Here is a 24,687-nt window from a genome sequence, read left to right as displayed (position 1 = left end):
AGGAAAGCCACCCCCACGTTCCTCCGCGGCCCCATGCGGGCACCAAGTAACCAAGCAGCCCCTGCTGACCCCGGCGAATGCCCTCCTCCCGGCACTCAGGTCTCGGCCGTCAAGGCCCAGTGCCTCCGCACGGCCCGGGTGCTTGCCCTGAGCCGCGCCCGCGCCCGCGCCCCAACGGGAGCCAATAAGCACAAGACCACTGTCAGACGGGAACGTTCAGGGCCAGCAGCATCTGCACCTTTATCCACAGGCTGGGCGGCTGGGCCCAAGATACCACCGAATCACTCTATAAAACCCAGAGGAAACAAGGAGAAAGTGCAAGTCCAGGGAGTGGGTCTAAGGTCACGCGGAGAGGTCACTGTTATCAAAACGCTCCTGGTCATACACTTCAGCCACCACCTTGCGGCCAGCAAACCAGCGCCCATTGAGGGCCTGGATGGCCTTGTGAGTCTCTGAGGCTACGGAAAACTCCACAAAAATCTTGACAATGATCTCCGCATCCTCCTCCTCGCCCTGCTTCTCCTGGTAGATGATGACACGGTTGACAGCACCAAACTTGCCACACTCCTCGGTCACCTCCCCCTCCAGGTCGTCATCGATGTCCTTGGGGTCCACCATGTTGCGCAGAACCATCACTGTGGACTGTGGGGGGGGGACAGCTGAGAGCTGTGGCTGGCTGGCCCGCCCCGCCCCGCCCCGCCCCGCCCCACCGGTCCCAGCTGCCCACCTCCTGCTTGCGGAGCAGCTTCTGCATCACCATGTGGCGGGCGCTGCTGCCAGAGATGCTCATGTGCTCCTGCTCGCTCAGCATCTCTGGCCGCTCCGACTCGGGAAACAGCTCCTCCTCCTCCTTCTCTTTCTTGGGCTCCAGGAGACCGAGTGTCGGAGGGCTGGCCAGGATGGGGTTGACCACTCCCACAGAGGGGATGGTGACCGGAATGGGAGGCCGGGCCGGGGTCACACCTGCAGCAAACCCACCAGGTCCAGCAGTCACTCCCCCTACCTCCACCATTCCCAGGAAGGAGCACAGCACCGCTGAGCATGGCTGAACTGCCCGGGGCACAGGGGACTAAGGAAGCTCATTAAGGGCAGCTGAAGGCATCAAGCCCAGAGGAGGGGGCAGGGGAAGGAGGGAAACCTCGACCCACCCAGGCTCACCTGTGATAACTCCCGGGGCCTGGGCGGCCATGACAGCCTGGGGTAGCGCCCCCAGGGGCTGGGCCAGAGTCAGGGCAGGGGACACCAGTCCAGGTGTGGCTAGAGTACCCAGTACCGCTGCTCCAGCCACTGCTTCCTGCAACCAAGGCCACTGTGCTTAGTCCCCGGTCTGGCTGCCTCCACTCAAGACCAAAGAGCCAGTCCGCACAGGATCAGGGGGGCCTGGTGCCCACCACCAAACCCACACAATTCCACCAGCCCTTACCTGAGCCGTAATCTTGGCTGTGGCTGCAGCTGCGGCCACAGCAGCAGCAGGCGGGAGGCCTCCAGGTGTGGCAGGTGTAAGCAGGGGCATAGGGGGTGTGACAGCCTTGCCCACCCGCAAGTACTGGCCACCCAGGTCAAAAAGGTTCATGGAAGACACGGCATCCTGGGACGACTGGGCCTTCTCATATTCTGCAGAGCAGGAGCGGCAGTGAGGGCCAGCCACGGTGTCGGGTGGGCTTCACCACCACCCCGCCTCCCCAAGCTCACCAATGAAGCCATAGCCCTTGTGCTTGCCAGTCGTGGGGTCCCGAGCCAGTGTGCAAGATTTGATCTTGCCGAAGGCCTCAAACACACTCTTGATGTCGTCGTCCGAGAGGTCCTGGTGCACAGAAGCCACGTAGATGCGGTTGAAGGCTCGCGCCTCCTCGGCCAGCTGGTCTATGATAGGCTGGGCCTGCCCTATGTTGCTGGGTCTGCCCACCTGGGGGAGAGGCAGGGATGAAGAGTGCCTAGTCAGCCCAGGCCGGGTCGCTGCAGGCTCCTGGAGGGGCTGCTCTGCATCTCGGGGGCACTGAGCACAGAGCACACCCGTGCCACACGCTGACCCCAAGGTCCACACCCGGCCTCACCTTGATGTTCCTGCCTCCCAGCATCACAGAGTTCATCTGCTCCAAGGCCAGCTGGGCGGCCTCTGGGACCTCGTACTCCACAAATGCAAAGCCCTGGACGCAGGAACACGCTGTTAGGCCTGGAGAGCCCGGGGGTGGGGCAAGGCAGGGCAGATGGAACCTCACCTTGTGCTTCATGGTGACGGAGTCCCAGGACATGTCAATGCTCTTGATGGGTCCAAAGGGGGCAAAGGCCTGGCGAATGGTGTCCTCCCCCAGCTCGTAGTAGATGGAGCCCACGTAGACCCGGCACATGATGGCCAGTGCCCGCTGTCGCTGAGCTGCCATCTGGAGCAGGACACAAGGGGAGAGAGAGCCACTGGCTTGTGAGGGGGTGCTGGGAGGCTAGGCAGCCCGTGCCCCTCCTGGTCCACCCCCCCGGCTCCGCTTGGGGAGGGCGCCCCGCACGGCAGCGTGGCGCAGGCTCAGCCCCTGCAGTCCGGGTGGTGGGGTCGGCAGGACCCCACCCCCAGGAAGGAAAGGCAGGCCTGGAGGCAGGAACCGGACGCACCCCGGCCCACCCAGGTCCCGGGCAGACTGACAGCGAAGCTGACAGGTGGTCGCAAGGCAGGGCCGCAAGCCCTCCAGTCTGGGGCCGGGCACCCGGGTGGGCTGAGAGGTCCTCCCAGGGTCCTGGCCGTGCACTCCGACAGAGAGGGAAGCGGGAGCCGCCAGGCTGCAGGGACCCACTGGTGTGGAGGCGAGAGAGGGGACAGAAGACAGGGCAGCTACCGCCCAGAAGAGCCCCCGGGGAGGAGGTGAGGAGCCCCGACGGGGCTCCCCGGAGAGAAGACGACCAGCAGCCGCTCGCGCAGGGCCCCAGGGCCTGAACCCTCACAAAAAAGGGCTGCTACTCCCCGGGAACAGCAAGAGGTGGCAGAGCCGCCGAAAGGAGAAGCCCCTGGGCTCTGCTTGGGCAGACACACCGCCTCCGCGCTGGGGCGAGCCTGGCAGTTGTGCCGGGGGACCTCCCCATTCCCGCAAGGAGACAGCTCCCCCCCTGCCACCTCACATATGACATGCCTGGTAGGGAGGGTCCTAGCGCCACACGCCATGGGCCACTGGGAGGAGCTGGGCCCAGGGAGGAGACCACAGGCCCAGGGCAGGCAAAGGAGACGGGGCCCTGGCTCTAGCCCCTCAACAGGGGAGCCCCACACCTTCACGAGGTTCCCCATAACCAGAGGCCAGCTTCTTTTAGATACATCAACTGGCCTAGAACAGGCCGGGCCCCCCGTCCCTCAGAAAGGGGCCTACAAATGAGGTCCACATCTCCCCCAGACTAGAATTCCCCCCCCAAATGGGACTCCCCTCCTCAAACTATGCTCTCAACAAACAGGCCTCAGGCTCCCTGCTGAGACCAAGGACCCCCCCCCCCAAAAAAAAGTAGAATTATGTCCCCTCTCGCACCAGGCGCCCCAGACATGAAACCAGCTGCCCCTCAGGTCAAAGTTCTCCAAGATAGGAGCACGTCTCCTCTTCAGTGCGGGCTCCGCAACAGCAGGTGTGCCAAGAGCCCTCTCCCTGACCTGTCCCCACAGACAGACGCTTCCTAGAGAGGACACAGCGACTGTCCGGCCCCCGAGCTCAGGACTGCGTCTCCCCTGCGAGAGCGGCACGCCCAGGGATGACCCCCAGAGAAGGCCGCGTTTCCCCCTCAGACTCCCCAGAGGGGCCTGGCCTCCTCCTCAGCCTGCCTCTGGGCGATGGAGGGGCTTCTCCTTCCCAGACTCCTGCTGACAGCAGCCAGGGCCACGGCCACCGCCTCTGCCTGCTCCCCGGCCGCGTGGCCTCCGCCCCCTGCTGACAGCCAGGCCCGAGGCCTGGTCCTTGTCCTTCCCTCTCTCATTCGCTTGGGTCCCCCCAGCCCCCCACTCCATCCATCCGTCCTCCCTCCAGGGTTTGATGGGGCCATGAGTTAAGAGCCTTCTCTCCTCGGGGGCCTGACCCCAAGCCAGGAGCCCGAGCAGCCTGGAGACCGGCGGAGCTGGAGGCCCGGCGGTGCACCCCGTGCGTGCAGGCGGCATGGGTACAGGCGGGCCTGGCGTGGGCAGCTACCCTCCTGGCCGGCTGCCCTCCGCAGTTACCTGGCCGGTTAGTTTTAAGGCGGGCCCTCAGAGCAGATGTAGGCCTCCCCACGGGCGGTCCCGGGGTGGGTGCCCCCCACACCACTGGCCCCGCCACGCCTGGCGCTCTGTTGCGCTCGTCCCGAGCTGGCGGGCAGGGCCGGCTACGGGGAGCAAGGTCCCCAGCACGCAGGCCGCACTGCCCCCCTCTAGCCCTGACTAAGGACATGAGCCCCGGAAGAAGTGAGCATGTCTATTGACCGATTGCAAAGGTGAGAGAGGATCTCCAAAGCCCATTGTCACTGCTGCCATCTGAAAGACAGTAAAGACAGAGTTCAGTCTGTTGGAGCCGAGCAGTCTCCGCTCTCGTCACACCTCACGCAGACAGCGGCAAGGCCCGGAGTCCCCGCCCTGCCAGGAGGCCCGCCTGCCTTCCCACACTGCCGGCCAAGCGGCCAGCCGCCGGCACCTGCCCAGGGGGGCCTCAGAGCCCCAGGTGCCCCGCCCCGCAGCCTGGCTGGCGGGGCAGAAGGAAGGGGGGGAGGAGGAGAAGGAGGAGGAGGAGGAGGAGGAGGGGGGGGGGAGGGGAGGGGGAGGGGAGGAACGGATGGAGCACAGTGAAGAGCCAGGGCGTCTCCTGGCAGCGTGAACATCTGAGGGGGAGGGGGCGGGGGGCAGGGGGCGGTGGGGGGGGGCTCGAGGCCCAGGCACCTGTCAGCCTCACCCTGTCCTCTTCCCCAAAGCCGAGGCAGCCTCTGGCCACAGGCCTAGAGCAGGGCCCCGTGGAGGCGTCCCCAGCCTGTCCTCTCAGTCCTGGGCCCCAAGCCGAGGACTGAACTCCGTGCAGGGGGCCCTGACTGCTCTCATCCGAGGCCATGGGGGCGGGGAGGAACATTCCTAGGGGCTGCAACACCAGCCACGCCGCCTGGGGGCACACGGGCTCAGGGCCACAGTCTGAAGTCCAAGAAGAGGAGCCGATTCGGGAAGGGCGGCAGGGCGCAGAGGAGGGTTGGGCGGGGGCCGTGGGCTCTCAACAGGTGGGTCAGGCTGGGCCACTCGTGCCTCAGGGAGGAACCTGGGTGTCCCAAGGAGTCCTTGAGAAACCGAGCAGCACGCCACCCTGCGGGGACAGCCGCAGGCACGAGAGGAGGAAGAGAAGGCGGCGGCGGGGGCGGGGGGGGGCAGCTCACCTGCAGGTTGGTGAGCTGCTGCTGCTGGTGGGCGATGGTCTGCTTCACCAGCACGCTCTTGATGCTCTGCTCCATGGCGTACTTCTTGGCCTGCGGGAGAAGGTGCTGAGGGGCGCGGGGGCGCCCGGCCCGCGGGCAGCCGGGCCTTCCCCCGCCCAGCGGCCTCCCCTTCCGCAGCGCCCCGGGGAGGACGCGCACGCTTACCTTCTGGAGGGCCTCTTGCTGCTCAGGCGTCAGGGGAGGCAGTCCCAGCTTCGCGGCTGTGCTCTGCCCGTTCTCCATCTTGATGGAGTCTGTCCCCTGGTGATGGGGAGCAGGGAGATCATTAAGAACGAGTTCAAGACCTCCCTCCCACGGCCCCAGGAGCCCACCCCGCCTTCTGCCCCGACAGCCGCACGTGGCCTGCAGCTCAGCCCGCTCCCAGGGCCAGACAGGTCCTCACACAGACTGTCTCCCGCCTGGCCTGGACGTGGGTCTGCCCACCTGACATCCCTATGCCTGTCCCAGGCCGGTCTCCTCCAGGACCCACCGGGAGGACACACACCGAGGCAGACAGACACCTTGGGGCCCTTGGGCAACCCAGAGCAGCTGCAGGACCCAGGCGTGCAGGAGTCACCAAGACAGGTAGCAAGTAGTAAGAAGGGCCCAGCCCTCATGGCGAGCCTGACCCCAGAACCCCCGTGCCATGCTGCACAAGAGAGCCGGCCTCAGCTGTCCTCTAAGACAAGGGGAGGGGCCAGGGCTCTCTGGAGGTCCTGGGACTCCTCGCTCCCAGACTGCCTGACACCCACACTTTCTCGGGGCCCCAGCCGTGGCCACAGACTCGGCTTCCCTGCTCGGGACGAGAGCCAGGGGCCACTCGAAGAGCAAGTATGGGCAGGGGCTCCCTCCCAGCACAGCTCCAGGCGGTAACCCAGCCCCGCACGCTGTGCACACTGCCCGGAGAGCCCGGAGTTGTTCTCGAGGCCACCGCAGCCCCGAGGAGGGCTCCAACCCGCCTCCACCAAACTCCTCCCTGGGCTGTGCGTAGCACCCTGGCAAGAGAAGCCAGAAGCAGGCCAGCCACAGGGGGACAGAAGCGGACACCCACCAGCACCCTAGGCGAGCACAGGGACGAGGAGACGCTTTGGTGGCGGTGGCGGTGTCCCAGCCTGCTGCAGACCACAGTGGATGCTACTACGATTGTTTACATGCCCTCTATCAAAACTCATTTCTAAGCTGTTCGCAGGGGGAACAAAACAGTTGTGTAAGCTGGAAGAGAAGCACGGCCACCAGACCCAGAAGAGCATGTGTGTCGGGAGTTAGAACACACCTGCCTATCCACCAGTTGCTGGGTGGCCAGCAACCGCTCCAGAGGGGGTATTCTGCAGCCCCCAGCATGAAGCCTCGGGAGGGACAGCAGAGAAGAGAGGCAGGTCGCCAGCACAGGAGTGACGAGCAAGGACAGAGGTACAAAGGGGGCAGGAAGGGGCTGGATGACCCAACCCCCAAGAACCACCACCCTGACCAGCTGGAGTGCGGGGTTTCCAGCACAGGGTCAAAGGGCAGGAAGCCCTGGAAGCCCCTCCCCTGGCGACCGAGTCTGGCCCCTGCGACGCTGTCCTCCTTCCCGCTGGCTCCAAGCCCAGTTCTCCATAGTGGGAGAGAGGCCCGAGAGCCTGGGGCTGTGACTCCAGAGCAGGCTGTCACCATGGTAACCAATGCTACCCCCTTTCAGCCCCTTAGAAACTTTTCAATCTCCTCTTTGTCTTGATAAACAAAAAGCCCTTCTCCTACCAACCAATGGCTGGCTAGATAGCCAGCCAGGGTCCGGGAGGGCTGGCTAGAGGGGCCCACCAGCTTCAGTCCCCGTAACTTCCTAGGGTCCAGGCTGCGTGCCATGGCCCTCCCCCGAGCGTGCTGGGGGCCCAGCCGAACAGCCCCCCAACCCTCTGGACGCAGGCGCTGCCGTGGAGAAGCGTGAAGAAACTTCTTACTCGGCTCCCCCTCCCACACTCCCACCGGCTCGGCGACCAGAACTGGCCAGATCTCCCACGCCTACCCTGAAGCCCTGCCCGAGGCCCCCAGACTTGTACTTTGACTTACACATGGTTCTGCTTTCACGTTTTACTTAAATCAGAGATCTGAAGTGAAACTCTGTATCTCTGGCTCTTAAGAATACTCTGCACGTTCTGGAACAACACGTTTGCCCTTCTGTATGACCCCGACGGTGAAGGGCTCCCACCGGCTGAGGTTCACACCCCACCTGACCACAGCCACCATCTGCCTGGTGTCTGAAGACACATGAGGCTTCAACCCACCACAGAAGCAGGGAGGACGCCAAGTAGAGGCAGGGAGGAGGAGGCTAGAGCCAGGCTGGAGGCTGGGTGGCGAGAGGGCAGGACAGGCATCTCTGCCCAGAAGGCAGAGAAGAGTCCCTCGGGCTCCTCCCGCCCCACCCCCTGCCAGGTCTCTCTGGGCCCAGGGACGAGAAGGCAGGCGGGCGGGCGGGCGGGCGGGCGGGCGGGCAGGCGGGCCTGAGGGCGAGGATGCTTAAGGTCAGTACCTGTGAAGGTTTCCATTTGTCTCCCGCTGCCACCACTGCCGCCGCCGCCGCCGCCGCCGCCGGCTCGGACCCCCCTCCTTGCTGGCCATTGACCTGCTGCAGGCAGGAAGGAGACGATGTGACGGACATTCACAAGACCCAGCCACCCGGGCCCTCTCTCGTCTTTCCTGGTTAAGAGCTGAGCTCCGCACGGACCAGGAAGGGAGGCGGGCAGGGGCCCAGGAAGGAGCCAGCTGTGACATGGCCCCTGAACACTCCTGACACTGCCTCACTGCACCTCACCCTGCCCACTCCTCCAGCACACCTGCAGCTGCCCAGAGCCCAGCACAAGGGGCTGGCCTGGCAGAAACCAGAGCAGAATCTGGGGCAGCCCCGAGCTGGCAACGAGTCCCCAGAAAGAGACACGGCAGAGAGCTGAGCCGTGCTCCTGCCCCAGGCCAACAAAAGGCAGGAGTGGGTCGAGAGCTGCCCTCTGGCCACACAGCTGAGGTCCTAAAGATCACTTCCTTTCCTACTGGCAGGCTGGGCCAGGCCGCGCAGGACAAGACGACAAGGAGCACAGATGGCCGTCTCCCTCCTGAGGCAAACAGAGGCACCTCTTTAGCACCCTGTACACATGCCTGGGCCAGCCCACAGCTCAGCACCAGCCCCAATGCCTTCAACAGTCTCTGGCCAAGCCCCTGGGGCAGGTCCCAGGCCCCTCCTGAAGACAGCTCTGAGGAGGGCTGCCCTCTGAGTGGCAGGGCCGGGCAGGGGGTCTGCATGTGTAAGTGTAAGCCTCCCTCCCCCAGCAAACTGTCCACGGCTGTCTAACTCAGGGCAGATGAGAGCTTGGCCACGCCTAGAGGGGCCGAGAAGCACTGCCGTGCAGAGCCAGCCCAATGGAAGGAGAAGCTCCCGACCAGGCTTAGAAGGGTGGCAGGTCAAGGGCAGAAGGTGGGCAACGTCACAGGGGTGAGGGTCTTAGTGGAAGGGCCCTGAGACTTCCCCACCTTCTCAGATGCCGCACAGCAGGAACCCGCTCCCAGATCAAGGACGAGACCCACAGATATCTTGAACACAGGCGACAGCCATGCCCACCCTCGAGGGTCCGTGCACAAACAAAGCCAAAGGCTAGGCCGACCTGGCCAGAGCATGTCTCAGGAGTTCCAGCCTCAAAGGAGAGACAGCAGCACAAACCTGACTGCACTAGAGACGTGGCCAGTGGGCACAGAAGCTGTGGCCGACCCAGCCCTGCTGCCTCCCTGGAACCCCTCTGAACTCGGCACCACTGCTGCTTAGAAACTGTGCCCCAGAGAGAGACAAAGGAAAGGGGGGACCTGCTGACACAGGCCCCACCCAGTGGGTACATGGCATCTGGGGACAGGGTTAGAGTCTGGCTTTGCCCCAAGTTCCCTGGCAGCCCCCAGAACACACCCAGAGCAGAGGCTGCCTCTTAAGACCCACAGCAAGAGATCACTTAGGTCTGGGGATACAATCCAACCTTTAGAACCCTGTGAGCAGAGTCAACTTGAGGGCACACTTATAAACCACTCCCCCAAATTACTGTAATAGCCAACACAGGAACCAGGACAGGGCTGAGATCAGAGCACAGCTCAGAAGAGACTTCCCAGGAAAATTCAGTTCACCAGGAACTCTAGGAAGCACATCCTACCCCATTCATGGCAGAAACAAAGTTTCCAGTCCCACGGAGCTTAGGGTTCTGTTCTAAGCAGATGCTAAGAGAGCTTAAAGGAAACTGTCATTTATCATTACAGCCAGTCCCATGCTGTCATCCTCTGGCAATGAATGCAGCACGCCCTGCGCTCACAAAGCCCCCCACCCCGCCCCCACCAGGCAGCAGTGCCTTGAGGGGTGCGAATCCCCCTCTGGCAGGTGTGTGTGTATGGTGGGGTGGGGTGCAGTGCTGCCCCATGATTCTGGGACCCAAACCCCAGCACTGCCAGTGATCAACAGCCCAGGGCAAAAGGATTATTTCCACTAGAAAAAAAAAAAAGTTACATAATTACTTAACATCTCCAGGCTTCAGGCTCTTCAGGCCTGTCTCCTGGGGCTGGCAGGAAGATTCAGTGAGTGGTTCCATATAAAGTACTTAAGGCAATCCATCTGCACATGGCAAGCAATCCATAGGTTTCAATGACCATCAGTATTATTACAACATCCAGAGCCAAGTCACCACAGCAGGGCCACTGCAGGACACTGCCTTCCTTCCGCTCAGTCCCCTTCACATGGTGCCATGCTGTCCACTGCATGGCCAGGCTCTGTGCAGGGCACTGCAGATGCAGCAAAACAAGACAAGAGACATACCAACCAGCACCCACGTGAGATTATTTCTGCAGTTAACAAGTGCTAAGAAGAACACCAAGCACAGGGCGGGAAGAGAGGGGCCATGAGGCACACTGGGCCGTAGCATCCAGGGAAAAGGCCTCTCTGTGAACTGACATGCAGGCTGGGACCCACAGAAGGAGAAAAAAAGCAACTGTGCCCCGGGGAGGGGAGAGGGTCCCAGCGCTCCTGCCAGAGGGAACCCAAGGATGATGGTCCCAAGTGGGAGTGAGTCCGAGTGTCAGAGGAAGGGGCTACGGCCCGTTTCTGCAGCCTCCAGGTGGAAGGCACTCCCAAGTCAGAAGAGGCACTGCTGTATCTTCCCGGGTCCTTCCCCACGAGATCACTGTGCCACTCCACTCCGCCTCGCGCAAGAGCTGAAGCCACAGCTTAGGACAGCAAAGCAGCACAGCTCAGCACGCATGGACCGGAAGACGGAGACCAGGCTCTCAATACGCCCCAAATACGCCCCAAAAGGACCGCAGGCCAACAGGTAACCCTTCCAGAGACCTACCCATTCAAAAGGTAGGAAGAGGAAGGTGCTGGACCACAAGCTGGACTTCACTCCCACAAGCTGATGAGGTAAGCCTGGGCCTTTACGGTTCACAGGCACCTCTTAACATACATATAGTAACCTCTTGAAAGGAGTCAGACGGCCAGTGAAGACCCTTATCGAAAACCTCAGCTTACAGGGTTTAGACTCAGTGCCCCCACCCACCTCTACTATGACACCACCTGTGTCTGGCCCTGTGCCACAGCAGAGCTGAGTCCCCCTGAGCAAGGCTGGGGCATGGCGTTGACACAGGTCTGTGGACGCTCGGGGACATGACTCTCACTGGCCTCTCCTGCTCCTGCACCTTCCCAGGAGTTCTGGTGGCCTCCAAGCCTCCACCTTCACCTCTTTTCTCTCTAACGTCCCTCTCACAAAAGTAGTTGCTCTCATGGCTTCAACAGGAAGCAGGACATGGCAGAAAGAGGACAGTGAAGCTAGCTAGGCCTGAGAATCACACACTGGGCCCCCCTCATAGCCTGGGGCCTCTCTCTCACTAGGGGTCAGTTTCTTCCCCAGTGTGACAGGTTCGGTCCCCTCTCTGGGCATCAGCCCCCAGCTGAGAGCATGGCCAAGGCAGTCTAAGTACACCCCCTGACCCTCAGACATCTCCCCTATCAGTCCAGCCTTCTTAGACAGACCTCACCACATCAGTCTGAGTACAGGTCGGGGGAGAGTGGCAGGTAAAGAAAGGGATGCAACGTGTGAAGGGTCCCGGAGGGGAGTCAGTCGCACACGCCTGGGAGGAAGAAGAGTGAAGGGAGACTTCACCACGGAAGTGCTGTGTGAGGAGCGGTTGTCCATCTATGCTAACTGCTCCACGTGGCTGACGGAGGCGAGCACTAAGCAGGGCAGGAGGGGTTCCTTCCTTTAGGTGCCCGCACCCCCCTAGCACTTCAGGCACCCTGGGTGGGTACTGGTCTCCAGTGCCCACCAGACCCCGGAAAAGGGCAAGACTGCCTCTGGTTCCCCACTGTTCCCCCAAGTCCTCGCACAGCGCTTGGGACAATGTGATTGCTCAGGAAACATGCAATGAGAGACCCCGTCTTCCCTTCCTGAGTGGGGATAGCAGGACGGAGTCCCTGTTGGCTGGAAACCTCTTCCCCGCTGAGCATCAGCGGAGAGCAAATTCACAGCTGTGTACTCAAGAAGCCAAGGCCTCCCTCCTCACCGGGCCCGATCGCTTCCTACAGGCCCCCGCACGCCCAGCGGCCCCTTTCACACTAGCGGGAGAAGAAACGCCACGGTTCCCAGGAGCCCCGCCTTCAAGTCGGGGACACAGGCGCACCCCATCGACAGAAAGGGATGACCGCCGCCAGGGCCCGACCGGCCTCACCGCGAAGGGACCCGGCTCGGCGCGCGGCACGGCCCCCAGCTGCGCCCCGGCTCCCCACCGCGCCAGGCCCTACCGCGCCGGCCGCCGGAAGCTGCAATCTGCGGGCCGGAAGCTGCGGCCGCAGGCCGGCCCCCGCCTCGCGCCCGCCCCGCCCCCGCCTCGCGCGACCAAAGGACGCGGGAGCTCGCGCGGGGCCCCGGAGCGACCGCCACATCCCCGGGGGACCCTCGGCGCCCTGGCCGGGCCGACAACCCGCTCTCGCCATCTGAGCGGCGGCCCGCGGTCACGGGGTGCTCACTTACTAGAGCTATGGTCGCCGTCGCCATCTTGCGCCCGTCGCGGCCGCCGCGCGCGCGCGCCACACGCTTCGGCTCCTTCCGCGGTCTCGCGCGATCTGGGTGCCGGCGGAGGAACTCTCAAGAGGACGGAACTCTCGCGATTAAGACCCTTTCCCCCGGCAACGTGGAAGGAAAAAGGAGTGCGCTTCCGGTGAGGGGAGAAACAGTTAACGCTCCGGGAGGGGCGGACAGAAGGGGCGGGGCCGGGGGCGTGTTGGGGGCGCGCGCGCTGCCGCCCGGCCTCCGCTCGCCGCCAGCCCCGCCCTCCGCCGGCCTCTGTGCGTCCCAGTCCACCGCTCGCTTCGTCCTTTGCCGCCCTCCGGCCTCTGGTCGGTTTTCTACCTGCTTTGCAGGAAAACCCGAGGCAGGGCACAGACGGCCCGATCCTCTCCAGGGCTGCGGTTGAAAGCAGTGACAAAGAATCGCTGTATTTCGGACTCAGATTTCGAGATGCATCTTTGCGTCATAACATCTCTGAATGCGCCTACCAGTGCATGGTGTGCTGTCACCTAATGGCCGCATTTTCTCTTTCCTACTGACCCATGAAACACTGCATCTTTTGCGCTGATGGCGTCGTAGAGTCACTGACATACAGTCGGTAGAACTGCAACCCAAGAGACAGGCTTCTGAACCAATCCCGTGGGAAGGGTATGCACTCAGAGTCCCCTTAGTTCTGAACTGTTTCTTAAAGGCTCCTGGTGTCCATCCCTGGTGCTGAACTACCCTGGACGCTTGCTGCATGCCCACCCGGTCCCAAGACCCTCACTCAGTGAGGCTCAGGCCCTGAGGTTGTCAGCTTAGCAACTTCAGCCTGCCTGAGGCAGCAAGGTGTCTTCCCCAACTAGGCAGTCTCTTCTCCATCCTGGGAGAGTTTGACATGAAATACAGACACCCCTGGTTAAACCCAACAATATTTGCCTCATTTCCCTTCCCTCTAAAATGATAGGAAAAGGATTTTATAAAGGAAGCAACCCATGAAGACAAAGGGGTGGAATGTTGTGGAGCTGAAGAAAGGTGGACAGCGGCAGCTGCTTTCGCATCTTGGAGGTCGGGGTCCAGGAGATCGTTCACGCAAGTGCAACTGTGAAAAGGAAGAGAGACTCCAGGGCTCAGCCCCTACCGGCTGTGGCTGGGAGGTGAGCTCCAGCAGAGGCGCTCTCCGTTGGGTTGGCCGTCGGGGGCAGGGTCCTGTTCTGAAAGTGGGGGAATACGTGAGATTCCCGCCTTTCTGCCACCTCCACCCCTGGCTCCGAGTCCGGCCCCAAGCATGTGGCACCCACAATCCTCAGAGAGAAGAGCTCATCTCTGCAGTAGCTCCCAACACAGAAGAAAAGCCTGGCAGTTGGGAGGTGGTCAGGAGAATGGCCTGGCTCGATCCTTGATCTCAAAGCTCACCAGGCAATAAGCCCCAGCCACTAAGATTAAATGCAACTGGGCAACCCAGGATCACCAGACAGCTGAGGGAGAGGAAAAAACAAAAAAGCAAAAGGAAAAGGGACTCAGAAGGAACACAGCCAATAAAGCGAGCAGAAGAAGGAGGAAAAAAGCAAAGCTAAAACCGTGTCCTCAGGGAGATTAGAGAGGCTGTTGCATCCGAAAACATGAACAAGAGGCCATAAAGAAAGAACATTCAGCAAACGAGAAAGAGCACTTATAAATGAAAAGCGTGAGAGGAAAACGAACAGTTAAACAGAAAGGTTGAAAGATAAAGCTGTAATTTTCCAGAATGTATGACAACAACAAAACCATATAGCTAGAAAGCAGACAATGGAGTCACTGTCACACTTGTCAGCGCTCCCCAGTGCTAGAGCTGGCCGGGCGCCTTAGAGGCCTCCATAACAGAGGGGGTGGATAAAGGGGTGGATGGGCTGGGGCTTGCCACCACCATTGTGGGGGGCAAAAGCACCACCCCCTGGTGGCAGCTTCCCCTGTGAAAATCTGGCATTGCTGCGTTCAGAGTGCTTGTGTGCTGGCCACTGTTCTCGTTACTTTTCACAGTTAACTTGTGCGATCTCACAACCACCCCATGAAGTGGGGACCATTATTATCCCCATCTTTACAGGTGAGAAAGTGGAGTCACAGACCACTGTCACACAGCAGGAAGCAGCAGAATGGCTCCAGAGCCTATGCCCTTAACCAGCACATATTGCACCTGTCAAAAAATAAGTCCAACATCTAAGTAAGCATACCAGAAAAGGAGAGGGGAGAAATCACCAGAAAAGCAAAGAAAATTTCCTAGAACTGAAGGGTTGGGATCTCTGGACAATAGATGAAAGAGGTCATAAACAACAAGGTCCAGGGACTTCCCTGGTGGCACAGTGGGTAAGGCTCTGTGCTCCCAATGCAGGGGGCCCGGGTTCAATCCCTGGTCAGGGAGCTAGAGCCTGCATGCATGCTGCAACTAAGAGTTCGCATGCCACAAGTAAGGAGCCCTTGAGCTGCAGCTAACACCTGGCGCAACCAAATAAATAAATGAATATTTAAAAAACAAAACAACAAGGTCCTACTGTATAGCACAGAGAACTATATTCAATATACTATGATAAACCATAATGGAAATTGCTGTACAGCAGTAATTAACACAACATTGTAAATCAACTAACTTCAATTAAAAATAACAAAATAAAAGAAAGAGGTCTACATCAGGACACATCATTGAGAATTTCCAAAGCACTTGGGTAAAGAGAAGATCCAGAGAGAGAGAGAGAAGAAATCACAAAGGGTCAGAACTCAGAAAAGCATGGGAGTTCTTGGGACTGGAAGAAAATGACAGAATACCCTCAAAGTCCTGGCAAGAAGTAATCTTCCACCAGCCCAACACTGTCCCTAGCTGCACGAACAAGCAGATGTGAGAGTAGTGAGGGCAAACAGGAACGACTCCGTGACTCTCCATGCATCCTCGCTCAGGACGTTCCTCCTCAAACAGACGGTGAATGAAGGAAGAAGAAAGCATGGGTTCCAGAGACCAGAGGAGGGAGGTGCTGGTGAAGGCGTAGCCCATGCTGACAGCTGGGTCACAAACCCAAGAACAAGTAGCCTGGGGCAGAGAGTGGGCAGGCTGGGGGCTCCAGGAAAAGATGACACAGCAGCCAGCTCTGCAACAAATCTCAAGACAGAGTAGGTTCACACTTCTGCGGGTGAATCTAGGGAGGAATGAATGAGACATGTAGAAAACTAAGCCCCCCAAAAGGCAATGATTAACTCCAGGGGAAACAAAAAGTTGTGCAAGAAAGCAAATATAATCCTAGGACACCTTGTTCTCTGCTGAGACCTGTGGGAATGAAGCGGTAATACTACCCATCACACGGGGATGACGCTGGGTCAGGGGATTGAGGCCAGTGGTCCCCTTCCCCCCAGAGGACACCAGCAGGTGACATGTGATGTCAAAAACCAATACAAAGACAGTAAAACCATGCGTTCGATTTTGTGAAACATGCATTTTAAATGCCTGAAGAAACAGCTAAGGTGACATGAATTTGGAAAGGGTCAGGGTTAGAGACAGTATTTATTATTTATTATTGGCCTAAAAAAATTCCACTTTTAAAATAATGTGTATATAACTTTGAAAAGATAAAAGTTAAAATGAAAACCTCAATATAGGCATTAAATGAAGCAATGATAGTATTGATCCTTTTGAGTTCAGTTTAATCACTGGTACAATCTGTTATGCATTGGACACTCAAACTGTTTAAGATGATGCAGAATCAGACAGCATCAGCGTTTCCAACTAGATGTGTAAGTTATTTTAGATAGTAATTTTAAATTGAAAGGTGTGAGAACTTGAATAATTTTGTAAAGAGTATTGGAATGTTTAAGATAACTTGAGATTCACCGTATTGGTGCATTTATTTCATTTGATACATCTTGGTAAGGTGTTTTGGTTTAGGGTTTTGGCTAGGGTGATGTGGTAGGTGGGATAATGACACCCACCCCCTGCCCCTTGCAAAGATGTCCGTGTCCCAACCCCCAGAACCTGTGAATATTACTTTACTTGGTGAAAGGTATTTTGCACATGTGATTAGGATGAAGGACCTTGAGATGGGGAGATCATCCTGGATTATCCGGGTGGACCCAACCTAGTCACACGAAGCTTTCCCGGCTGCAGAAAACCAGACACACAGTTCATGAGACAGACTCCCCCCGAAGTTTCTGACTTTGAACACAGAGGACGGGGCCGTGAGCCAATGGAGGTGGCTGCCTCTAGAAGCTGAGAGTGGCCTTCAGTTTACAGCAGGCAAGGAAGTGGGGACCTCGGCCCCATCACTGCGAGGAAATGAATCCGTGCCCTGTGCCCAGCGCCGCGCCTGACACCTGCAGGCCAACAACCTGAAGAAGCAGGAAATGGATTCTGCCCTAGAACCTCCAGAAAGACACGCAGTCTTGTTAACACCTTGATTTTAGTCTGGTGGGATCTGTGCCAGACTTCTGAGCTACAGAACTATCTAAGTGTGCTGGTTTAAGCCACTGAGTTTGTGGTAAACCCTGACAACAGCAACAGAGAACTAACACAGTGGTGAGCTTTTCTTGTTTGACATTTGAGATGCTTAGAAACCTGAATGTGCTAAATTTATACATGCAGTCTAAAATCTTTAAGAGTGATCAACTACATTTGAAAATGAAGGGAGGTGGTCCAAGTGAACGGAGGCTAGGGTTATGGGGGGTAGGGGTGGAGGAGACAGGGAGCCGGGGCTGGTAGCCTTAGGACCCAGGAAGGCAGCTGCCACAGGAGGAGGTAAGAGAGGTAGCAGGAGGGGTGGTGAGCTTGGGAGGAGCAGGGAGGGTGCCTGACCCTGACCACTCGAGGCCAGGGAACAAGGACAGAAAATAGCCCTTTGGAGGGTCTGCACTGGCCGGGGGGCGGGGGGCGAGAGCCACATGGAGCTGCAGGGCCGTGGCCCTGCCCACTGCCCAGCACCACGCCTGACACCTGCCCGTGGTTTACCATGGGTTTAAGGCGGCGATTCCGGTTCCTTGTGTGGCTCTGCGGCAGCAACTTGGAATGGAGCGCTTCCCTGGGCACACATCCGTCCAGGGCCGCCCCCCGCCCCTCCGGCCCCCAGCACTGTGCCGCGTTTCCCTGCAGGGCAGCCCCTCATGACCAGACAGCGTCGGGGGTGGAAGTGAAGGGTACGGGAGGGATGCTGAGTTGTGGAAGCTGGCCGATGGGGGGGGGGGATCCTGACCCTAAGGACATGCGGGGCCTAACCAGCCCCCCAGCCCCAGCCCTGGCTCCCTCGCCCCTGACGGGCCTGACCCCACCACCCTCAGCCCCACCGCAGGGTTGCTGGGAGCTGTGGAAGGGGGAGGGTCCTCACTAGCAGGCACACAGGCCGAGGGGGCCCTGGTCCCCCACCCAGACGCTGGGGCCAATGCCGAGCTTCCCCACGGGAGCCACCAGGTCTGGTTCCGGGGGGCTGGGGAGCTGGAGCGCTGAGGAGGGATCAGGGTCACGGCTGAGCTCCACGGTACTTGAGGAAGGTGCTGTCCAGGAAGGCGGCCAGCTTCGGCCGATCGTCCTGCAGGGCGGGAGGAAGGCATGGGGGATGGTGGGGCGCGGCCCACCCTGCGGCCCTCCCAGGCTGGCCGTACCCGGCTGCGCACCTCACCTCGTGGACAAAGCCGTAGTGCACCAGCTCGGCGGCCAGGTCCTGGGCACTGTCGGCTGCGGCAGGGGCGTGGGGACCGGGCGTGAGGCTGCAGCGCCGCCCGCCCGTGCCCGCCCCGCGCCTGCCCAGGGTCCCGCCCGGCGGCCTACTTGGGAGCAGGTCGTAGGTGAGCTGCCGGTGCAGCCTGTCCTCCAGCACCAGGAGCAGCGTGAGCTGGGGAGGCGGGAGGGCGAGGTGGGCTCGGGAGTCGGCCCCGCCCCTCCCGCGCTCCCACGCCTCTGTGGGCAGCGCCCCCCCCTCACATGCCAGCGCGCCTGGTCCTCGCTTCTCTCCAGGTTACACTGCATCTGGATCACCTGGGGGAAGGGGGAGGCCAAGGTCACCCACGAAGGCTGGAACTCAGCAACTGGGCAGCAAAAGCAGATGCTGTGTCGAAGGGGCCCAGACACAAAGGGGTCGTAAAGACCGGAAATGAGGACGGTCTCCAAGGGGAGCCTAGGAAGCACATCTCACTGCTAGGAGCCTGGCGAGTTGAGGGAAACTTCCAGAGTAGACATTGAAGCTGGGTACTGAAGGATGAATAGGAGTTTTCACAGGTGAAGAGAACACCTGAACAAAGAGAGAGCTGTGGGAAGGGGGTGGGGGAGGAGCGAGGTGTGCAGGGATATGACAGCAGAAGCACAGGATGCCAGCAAAACCAGGCCTCAGCGTGCCGGGCAGGGGGGGGTTGGGGGCGTGCGCTGAGGACCCCCAGCTGTGGCTATTAGAACATAAATTCTGGTTGGGAAGCCGGGGAAGGCGGCCAGGCTGGGGGCTGGTGCAGCATCCAAGTGGGGAACAGAGGGGGCCCAGATCAGGGAGGTAACCATGGAGACACACCCAAGGCCAAAGCCAGAGGCTCTGGAGCCCAGTGGGTGTGGACAAGGAAAGGGAGAGGGTGGCCGGGGAGGCCCCTGGCCAGTGGGGAGCCTAGCAGGAGGAGGGGACGGGGGAAACACAGGGCCTGGGGGCCTTGGCGGAAACACCAGGTCACAGATGTCAGCAAATCAGCAAGCCAAGGAGGTGGGATCCGAGAGGCAGCGTGTATGGGACAGGGGCCTGCAGGGGTCTTCCCCTGTGGAGCCTCTGGGAAAGGGGGTATCCCAGCTTGTACGACTGCCCCCCAAGCCCCACAAAGGGGGTCAGCCAGGACCTGGTCTCTCCTGGCAGCCTGGAGGAGAGCCGGGCTGGGGGACTTGAAACCCCTGATAAGGGCACCCGTCTGGGCAGTGGGCAGGCCTGTGGAGGCTAGAGGCTTACCTTTCTGGTCTCTGAGTCAAAGGGTTCTGGCGTCGGGGTCTTGGCCTTTGGGGCTTCCTCGGGGGGTGGGGCCAGCACACGGGGCAGCCCCAGGGGCCGAGCAGCAGCGAAGTTCATCAGTGGGTAGATCCCATTTCTAGGGACACAGTGCGGGGTGGTGGCAGCTGAGGGCTCAGGCCTGACAGTCGCCCACTCCCCAGCCTCACTCCAGCCCTCACCTGACATCCTCCAGGAACTTGTCAAGCTCCAAGCAGGAGACCTCTGAGTACCTAGTATGGGTGTGAAGAGAACATGAGGGTGGCGGTCCTGCCGGAGGGGAGGGCTGGGGGGGCGTGGCCGGGAGGAGAGGGGAGGCTTCTGGGCTGCAGGCCGCTCACCGCCACTGCAACGGGGGCCGGGGCGGCCGGGGGATCTCTGCCAGGACCGTGTGCGGGTCCGTCGCCTTGGCCTTCTCCTCCACCATGTTCTCAGGCATGAGGTCTGCGGGCCGTGGGAGCACACAGGGCAGTGGGCCCTGAAGCACGAGCTCCTGCGGGGCCTCCTTCTGCATCCCGACCCCAGGCCCTGGCCCACCCCCAGGCCGGCCTGCCCCTCACACTGGTGCTGGATGAAGCAGTGAGCGGCCAGGAGCTTCAGCGAGTGCACCTCAAACAGCACACGGTGGAAGAGGAGGCTGTGGGCGGAGGGCCGGCGGGCAGGGTCCCGGGCCAGGCAGGAGAGGATGAACTCCTGGGGTGTGGAGAGGGGGCTGCAGTCGGTGGAGCCCCTCCACTCTGGCCCCACTGTGTGAGGAGAAGGGGCCCCTGCAGGGCCCAACCCCGTGGGAGCCTTCGTGGAGCAACGTGCACAGAGTGGAGGCAGCCCGTTAGCAGCCAAGCCAGGACCTGATTCTTCAAACAGGGCAGCTGAGTCTGCCCCGGGCCCAGAACCGCCCGTGCTCTACTTCCAGCTCCCCTCACAAAAATCGTGGCGGGTTGGCACTGTCGTCCCCAATTCACAGGTGAAGCTGCACTGCTCGGGGAGGACACCAGCCCCCGCCTCGCAGCCCTGGGGCTGGGCAGAGTGCTGAAAGATCAGCGCGGGCCTCGAGGTCAGTGCAGCCCAGCCAGAGCCCGCCTACCTACAGCCTGCCCCTCTTCTGGTTGCCTCAGGTCAGGCCCGATTCCGGAGATGACCTTGAAGTGTCCCTGCCCTGCCCCACATCCATGCCCTCCACTGCCTCTCCGGTCCATCCTGGCTCCACCTCCTCGTCAGTCCTGTCCAGGCCCCGTCACTTCCCTCCCCCATCCCCAGAGGTCATGCGCTGAAGCCAGACAGTCGCCAGACTCTGGCCAGAGAGATTGTGGCTGCAGCTTCCGTCCGTCCACATGCCCTTTGCCGGCTCCCCACCCACCTTGCCCCCAACGCAGGCTAGGACCGCGTCCTTTCTAACTGGTCTCCTGAAGGCTTACAGGCGGGGATGTGGAATCGGGCAGACCTGGACGCAAACATCGGCTCCACCACTCGCTCTAAAGCCTCTCTAAACCTGTTTCTTTATAAAATAGGCATAAAAATTGTGTCCACACGGGAAGTATCTCTCCGGTCTCTCTGTGCTGAGAATGTGCCCTTAGAGCCTTCACGTCTGCAACTCAACATGCACGCCCAGTAAGGCCCTCCTTGCGGGGGTGGTGGGGTGGAGGCTTGCGCAGCGGGCCTGGCCCTGACCTGCTGCACCTCCAGGCCTGCCCAAAGCACCGCACCGGCCCTCCTTGGAACACTGAGAGCCAGCCGGTAGGGGCAGGGCCAGCTGCTTACCCGCATGTTGGGGTCACTCAGAGAATGCCTGGCGCGAGCGATGGCCTCCTCTGTGACCCGGGTGTCCCCGTTGGCCTGGATCTCCAGCACAGCCATCTGGGGGGCAGGGCAAGGTCAGGCATGGGGAAGGGACAGTACAGGTGGGATGGGAGGAGTTAGCTGGGAGGAGCCCAGAGACCACGGGGTTAGTACCTCCAGTGCACACATCCCAAAAGAGAAGATGTCCACGGCAGTGCCATCGGCAACCTCTGAAAGAGGAGAGCAGGTCAGGGCAGGTAAGGCGGATGCCAGGGGTGAGGGGGGACCTCCCAGACTCACCTCCGTACTCTGGCGGGAAGAAGTGCAGGTTCCGAGGTTCCTCCCGCTCAGCACGGATGGGGCTTCGAAGATCGTCTGGGAGCGCTATGGCGAGAGCGCGGGATGAGCAGACCGGACCTCTCTCCCACGCTCCGTCCCCCCAGGGTCCCCACTCACCATTGGAGAAGATCCGGTGCCACACTGAGCCGGTCACCGCGGGGAGAAAGAGCAGGCGTCAGCGTGATGGGGCACTGGGCGTCGTCCACCCCCGGCCCAGACAGGTCCCCCAGCCCCGCCCCCCGCCCCTGCCCAGCCCCGCTCCGCCAGCACCAGAGCCGATCTTGATGAGGCCGTTGTGCTGTATGAAGATGGTGTCGCTGGTCAGGTTCCCGTGGATGATGGGGGGACTGCAGGTGTGCAGAAAGCTGGGGAGGAGGAGAGAGCAGGCGGAGCTGGGTCAGGGGTGCCAGGGAGGTGGGGGCGCCGAGGGCAGGTGCTCGGGCAAGCCCAGGCCCTCACCTGAGCGCGGACAGGATCTGCGTGCACCAGCGCTTCCAGGCCTGGCGGCGGACGGACTCCGTGGGATGAGCGCAGGAAAGGCAGCTGGGCCCGAGGTGCCCCGGCCCAGCCCCGCTCCTGTGCCCAGGGCCGCCCAGCACCCCCTCACCACCTCTGTCCCCAGTGCACCCCGACCCCACCCTGTCCCTGACGCTGACCCAGCCCACTCCCTGTACCCTGGCATTCATGGCCTTGTGGTTCTTCTTGGTCTTTTTGAGGAACTGCTTGAGGCTGCCCGATGACACGTACTCTGTGATGAAGATGACCTGCAAGGCGGCAGGCTCACGGGCTCCACCAACGGTGGGTGCCCACAGCCGCCCCACCCACTGGCGGCCCCCTCCCCGTGGTGTGCCCAGGGCTCACCCGTGCTCGGGCCTCCGAGGCGTCCAGCCAGTACTTGTGCAGCTTGACAATGTTGGGGTGGTCCACCAGCACCAGCTGCTCAAACATGATCTGGATCTTCTCCTGGGAAGGGGGGGCGGTCACCAGGCTGGGGAGGGGTGGGCGGGGTGGGGGGCAGCAGGCCTTACCTCGTGGGCCGAAAAGGCCTTCCTGTCAGCGAAGTGCAGCTCGTTCCACACCACCTCCACCCCCTCCTCCGTGTCCATGGCCAGGAAGGTGCTCTGGACCCCGGGCATGTTCCCCTGGTTCACCTGGGGGCGGGGGGGGGGCGGCACGAGTGAGCTGGTGCGTGGGGGAGAGGAAGAGGGTGCGGGCTAGGTCTCCGCTCACCTCCCTTCCAGCAGCCCGAGCATGTGAGGCAGGCGCTGGCCTGCTCTGGGGGGAAGCTGGGCACCCAGGAGCAGAGGCTTGGTATCCTGGGCTGGGCTGAGGGGATCTGGGTCATGCTCCGGGTGTTTTTGAGGCTGGTCCCCAGAGGACTAACAGCTGGTCCCAGAGGCATGGGGAGGTGGTCTCGGGAGGAGACTTAGGGAATTGGGGGTTCCTCACCAGGGCGTGGGCGCCAGGCTAAAGGAGTGCAAGGGCCCGTCGAGAAGGGGGCCGCCTGCGCGACGCTTCGGAGAGGTTTCCGGCTTTCTGGCTCCCCGAGAGTCCGCACGGCCCCGCGTGGTCTCACGGGCCCCTCCGCCGGAGGTGGGTGGCGACCCGCCCCTCCCCGCCGTGCCCACCTGCTCCCGCCGCTTCTGCCAGCGGCCGCACGGGCTCTCTTCCAGGATGTCGCTCTCGTCCTCACTCTCGTCCTCCCGCTCCCGCTCCCGGCCCCGCCTCGGCACCGGCTCCGGGGCCGCCATGGCTCAGCGGGTCCAGGCCACCGCCCTCCGCGCTATCCGCCGCCCAGCGCCGCCGCCGCCGCTCCCCTCCCGTCCTGGCCCCGCGCCCAGACGCCCAGCTGGGAGCGGAGCCGCGCCGCCACCACCTCGAGCCCCTACTCGGGCTCCGGGAACTGGGAGGCGCGGGCGCGCGGCCAGCCGGGGGGTGGAGCCCGCCTGCCCCGCCGGAGCCGCCTCCCCTGGCCGGAGCCCGAGCGGAGATTCCCCGTAGAAGGTAGAGCCCTTGCGGCGCCCGGCGGAGACCCCACCTGTCCCCCGTCCAGGGGCCCACCGCGTGGAGCCCCACCCCGGCCGAGACCCCGCCCACGATCCCCGCCCATACCCACGAAGGCCCCGCCTCGCGGACCCCGCCCCGTCAGATGCCCCGCCCTCCCCGTCTAGGGCCCCGCCCCGAGGCCCCGCCCCTCCCAAGGCCCCCTCCCAAGGCCCCCCTCCCGGCGGAGCTGCCTGGTCCCAGCCAGGCTCCTCCCGGGACTCGCTGCTCTCGGCTGCCCCGGCACCAGCTTGAGGCGAGCGGCCCGGGCACAGGGGTTTGCGTGGCGGCCCAGAGCCGGGTCCGTCGGGGCCTCCCCGGGCGCGCAGAGGCCCGCGCCGACCGGCCCTGCCCAGCCCTGGGAGCCTCTGGTACTTACTTCCTGCACCGATTCCCCACCACACTCCTGCCACACACATCCTGAAACCCGGCCCAGTCCCCGGGCGCCCGCGTTGGGGTGAACCCAGCGTGGAGCGGGCCGGGCGCAGCCCGCTCGGCCCGGGGATCACCGCGAGGGTCTGGGGGAAGGCCAGGGATGGGCGTCGGGGAGGCCAGCTCTCCCGGCACGTCCCCCCTTCCCTAAGGAACACGTGGGAGGGTCCCCGAAGGAGACAAAAATACGCAAGCAGGTGGACTTTAATTAGTGACCACAGACCTCCCACTGGCCTGCAATTCGGTGTTTCCCCTTCACGTCCACACACCCACCTTCCCACATTCCGGGATGGCCTTCTCTCCGCTTTCTGCTGATGGCTCTTCAGGAACAGTGGAGCCATCAGAAGGGAGCCCCGACCCCAGAGGCCCCCCACACTCTCCAGCCATGTCAACAGGGGATGTGCTTTAGAATTCTTGTCTAAAACCCCCTTTATCCCAAACCCCCACTACCTTTCAATAGTCTCCTCCCGCTCACACCTGCTGAGCCCTCACCCTCCCTTCACTATGTCTTTCTGGAGAGAAAAGTAGTGGACACGTGTGTGCCTTCTCTCAAACTTAAACCACAACCCTGACCTCCTGCTCCTCCCCCCGGGTTCAAAGGCCTTCAGCCTGTTGGTCTCTCGGAGTCCCCTGCACACCTCTCTTCCTCCCAACCTTCTGCATAGACATAACTCCACTGCCGTCATCCTGGTAGACCAGCATAGCCCCCGCACTCC

At 61.7% G+C, this 24,687-nt stretch overlaps 2 protein-coding genes across 10 annotated transcripts; both read right to left on the bottom strand.

Annotated features, from left to right (window-relative positions):
* Positions 1–215: 215 nt before the first annotated feature.
* PUF60 (poly(U) binding splicing factor 60) lies at positions 216–12,559 on the bottom strand. Of its 7 annotated transcripts, none has more exons than XM_082364033.1 (12): positions 12,405–12,559; positions 7,892–7,987; positions 5,551–5,646; positions 5,347–5,436; positions 4,418–4,468; positions 2,220–2,381; positions 2,055–2,147; positions 1,693–1,906; positions 1,424–1,614; positions 1,159–1,294; positions 728–963; positions 216–642 (listed from the first exon to the last, which is right to left on the bottom strand). In XM_082364033.1, exons 1-12 carry the CDS (start codon positions 12,426–12,428, stop codon positions 343–345), a joined length of 1,689 nt encoding a protein of 562 aa, XP_082220159.1. In that variant the 5' UTR covers positions 12,429–12,559; the 3' UTR covers positions 216–342. The 7 variants fall into 7 exon arrangements, with proteins under 7 accessions (XP_082220159.1, XP_082220160.1, XP_082220165.1 ...); XM_082364034.1 differs by having other exon boundaries at positions 7,892–7,984; positions 12,405–12,547; XM_082364039.1 differs by lacking the exon at positions 12,405–12,559 and adding an exon at positions 11,938–11,953.
* Positions 12,560–16,068: 3,509 nt separating this feature from the next.
* On the bottom strand, positions 16,069–23,583 carry NRBP2 (nuclear receptor binding protein 2). Of its 3 annotated transcripts, XM_082364040.1 has the most exons (19): positions 23,125–23,583; positions 22,946–22,963; positions 22,525–22,647; positions 22,358–22,459; positions 22,171–22,260; positions 21,956–21,996; positions 21,767–21,861; positions 21,614–21,637; positions 21,458–21,541; positions 21,332–21,387; positions 21,140–21,235; positions 19,942–20,074; positions 19,723–19,825; positions 19,564–19,614; positions 19,346–19,481; positions 18,349–18,402; positions 18,196–18,259; positions 18,047–18,102; positions 16,069–17,956 (listed from the first exon to the last, which is right to left on the bottom strand). In XM_082364040.1, the coding sequence occupies exons 1-19, from the start codon at positions 23,245–23,247 to the stop codon at positions 17,888–17,890; spliced, it is 1,518 nt and encodes a 505-aa protein (XP_082220166.1). In that variant the 5' UTR covers positions 23,248–23,583; the 3' UTR covers positions 16,069–17,887. The 3 variants fall into 3 exon arrangements, with proteins under 3 accessions (XP_082220166.1, XP_082220168.1, XP_082220167.1); XM_082364042.1 differs by lacking the exon at positions 22,171–22,260; XM_082364041.1 differs by lacking the exon at positions 22,946–22,963 and having other exon boundaries at positions 23,125–23,581.
* Between the last annotated feature and the right edge of the window lie 1,104 nt (positions 23,584–24,687).

This window comes from Balaenoptera borealis (assembly GCF_965194805.1).
Source record: "Balaenoptera borealis genome assembly, chromosome: 17".
Classification (NCBI taxonomy): Eukaryota; Metazoa; Chordata; class Mammalia; order Artiodactyla; family Balaenopteridae; genus Balaenoptera; species Balaenoptera borealis.
This window is presented reverse-complemented; position numbering and strand designations above follow the sequence as displayed.

Coding starts and splice junctions, on each gene's coding strand:
- PUF60 (XM_082364033.1), bottom strand. CDS start 12,428: ATGGCGACGGCGACCATAGCTCTA. Junction 2,148..2,219: donor CCGTCACCATGAAGCACAAG/GTGAGGTTCCAT, acceptor TCCTGCGTCCAG/GGCTTTGCATTTGTGGAGTA. Junction 964..1,158: donor GGCCCCGGGAGTTATCACAG/GTGAGCCTGGGT, acceptor GGTTTGCTGCAG/GTGTGACCCCGGCCCGGCCT.
- NRBP2 (XM_082364040.1), bottom strand. CDS start 23,247: ATGGCGGCCCCGGAGCCGGTGCCGAGGCGGGGCCGGGAGCGGGAGCGG. Junction 22,460..22,524: donor AGGCCTTTTCGGCCCACGAG/GTAAGGCCTGCT, acceptor CCCCCTTCCCAG/GAGAAGATCCAGATCATGTT. Junction 20,075..21,139: donor TGAGTGACCCCAACATGCGG/GTAAGCAGCTGG, acceptor TCCACACCCCAG/GAGTTCATCCTCTCCTGCCT.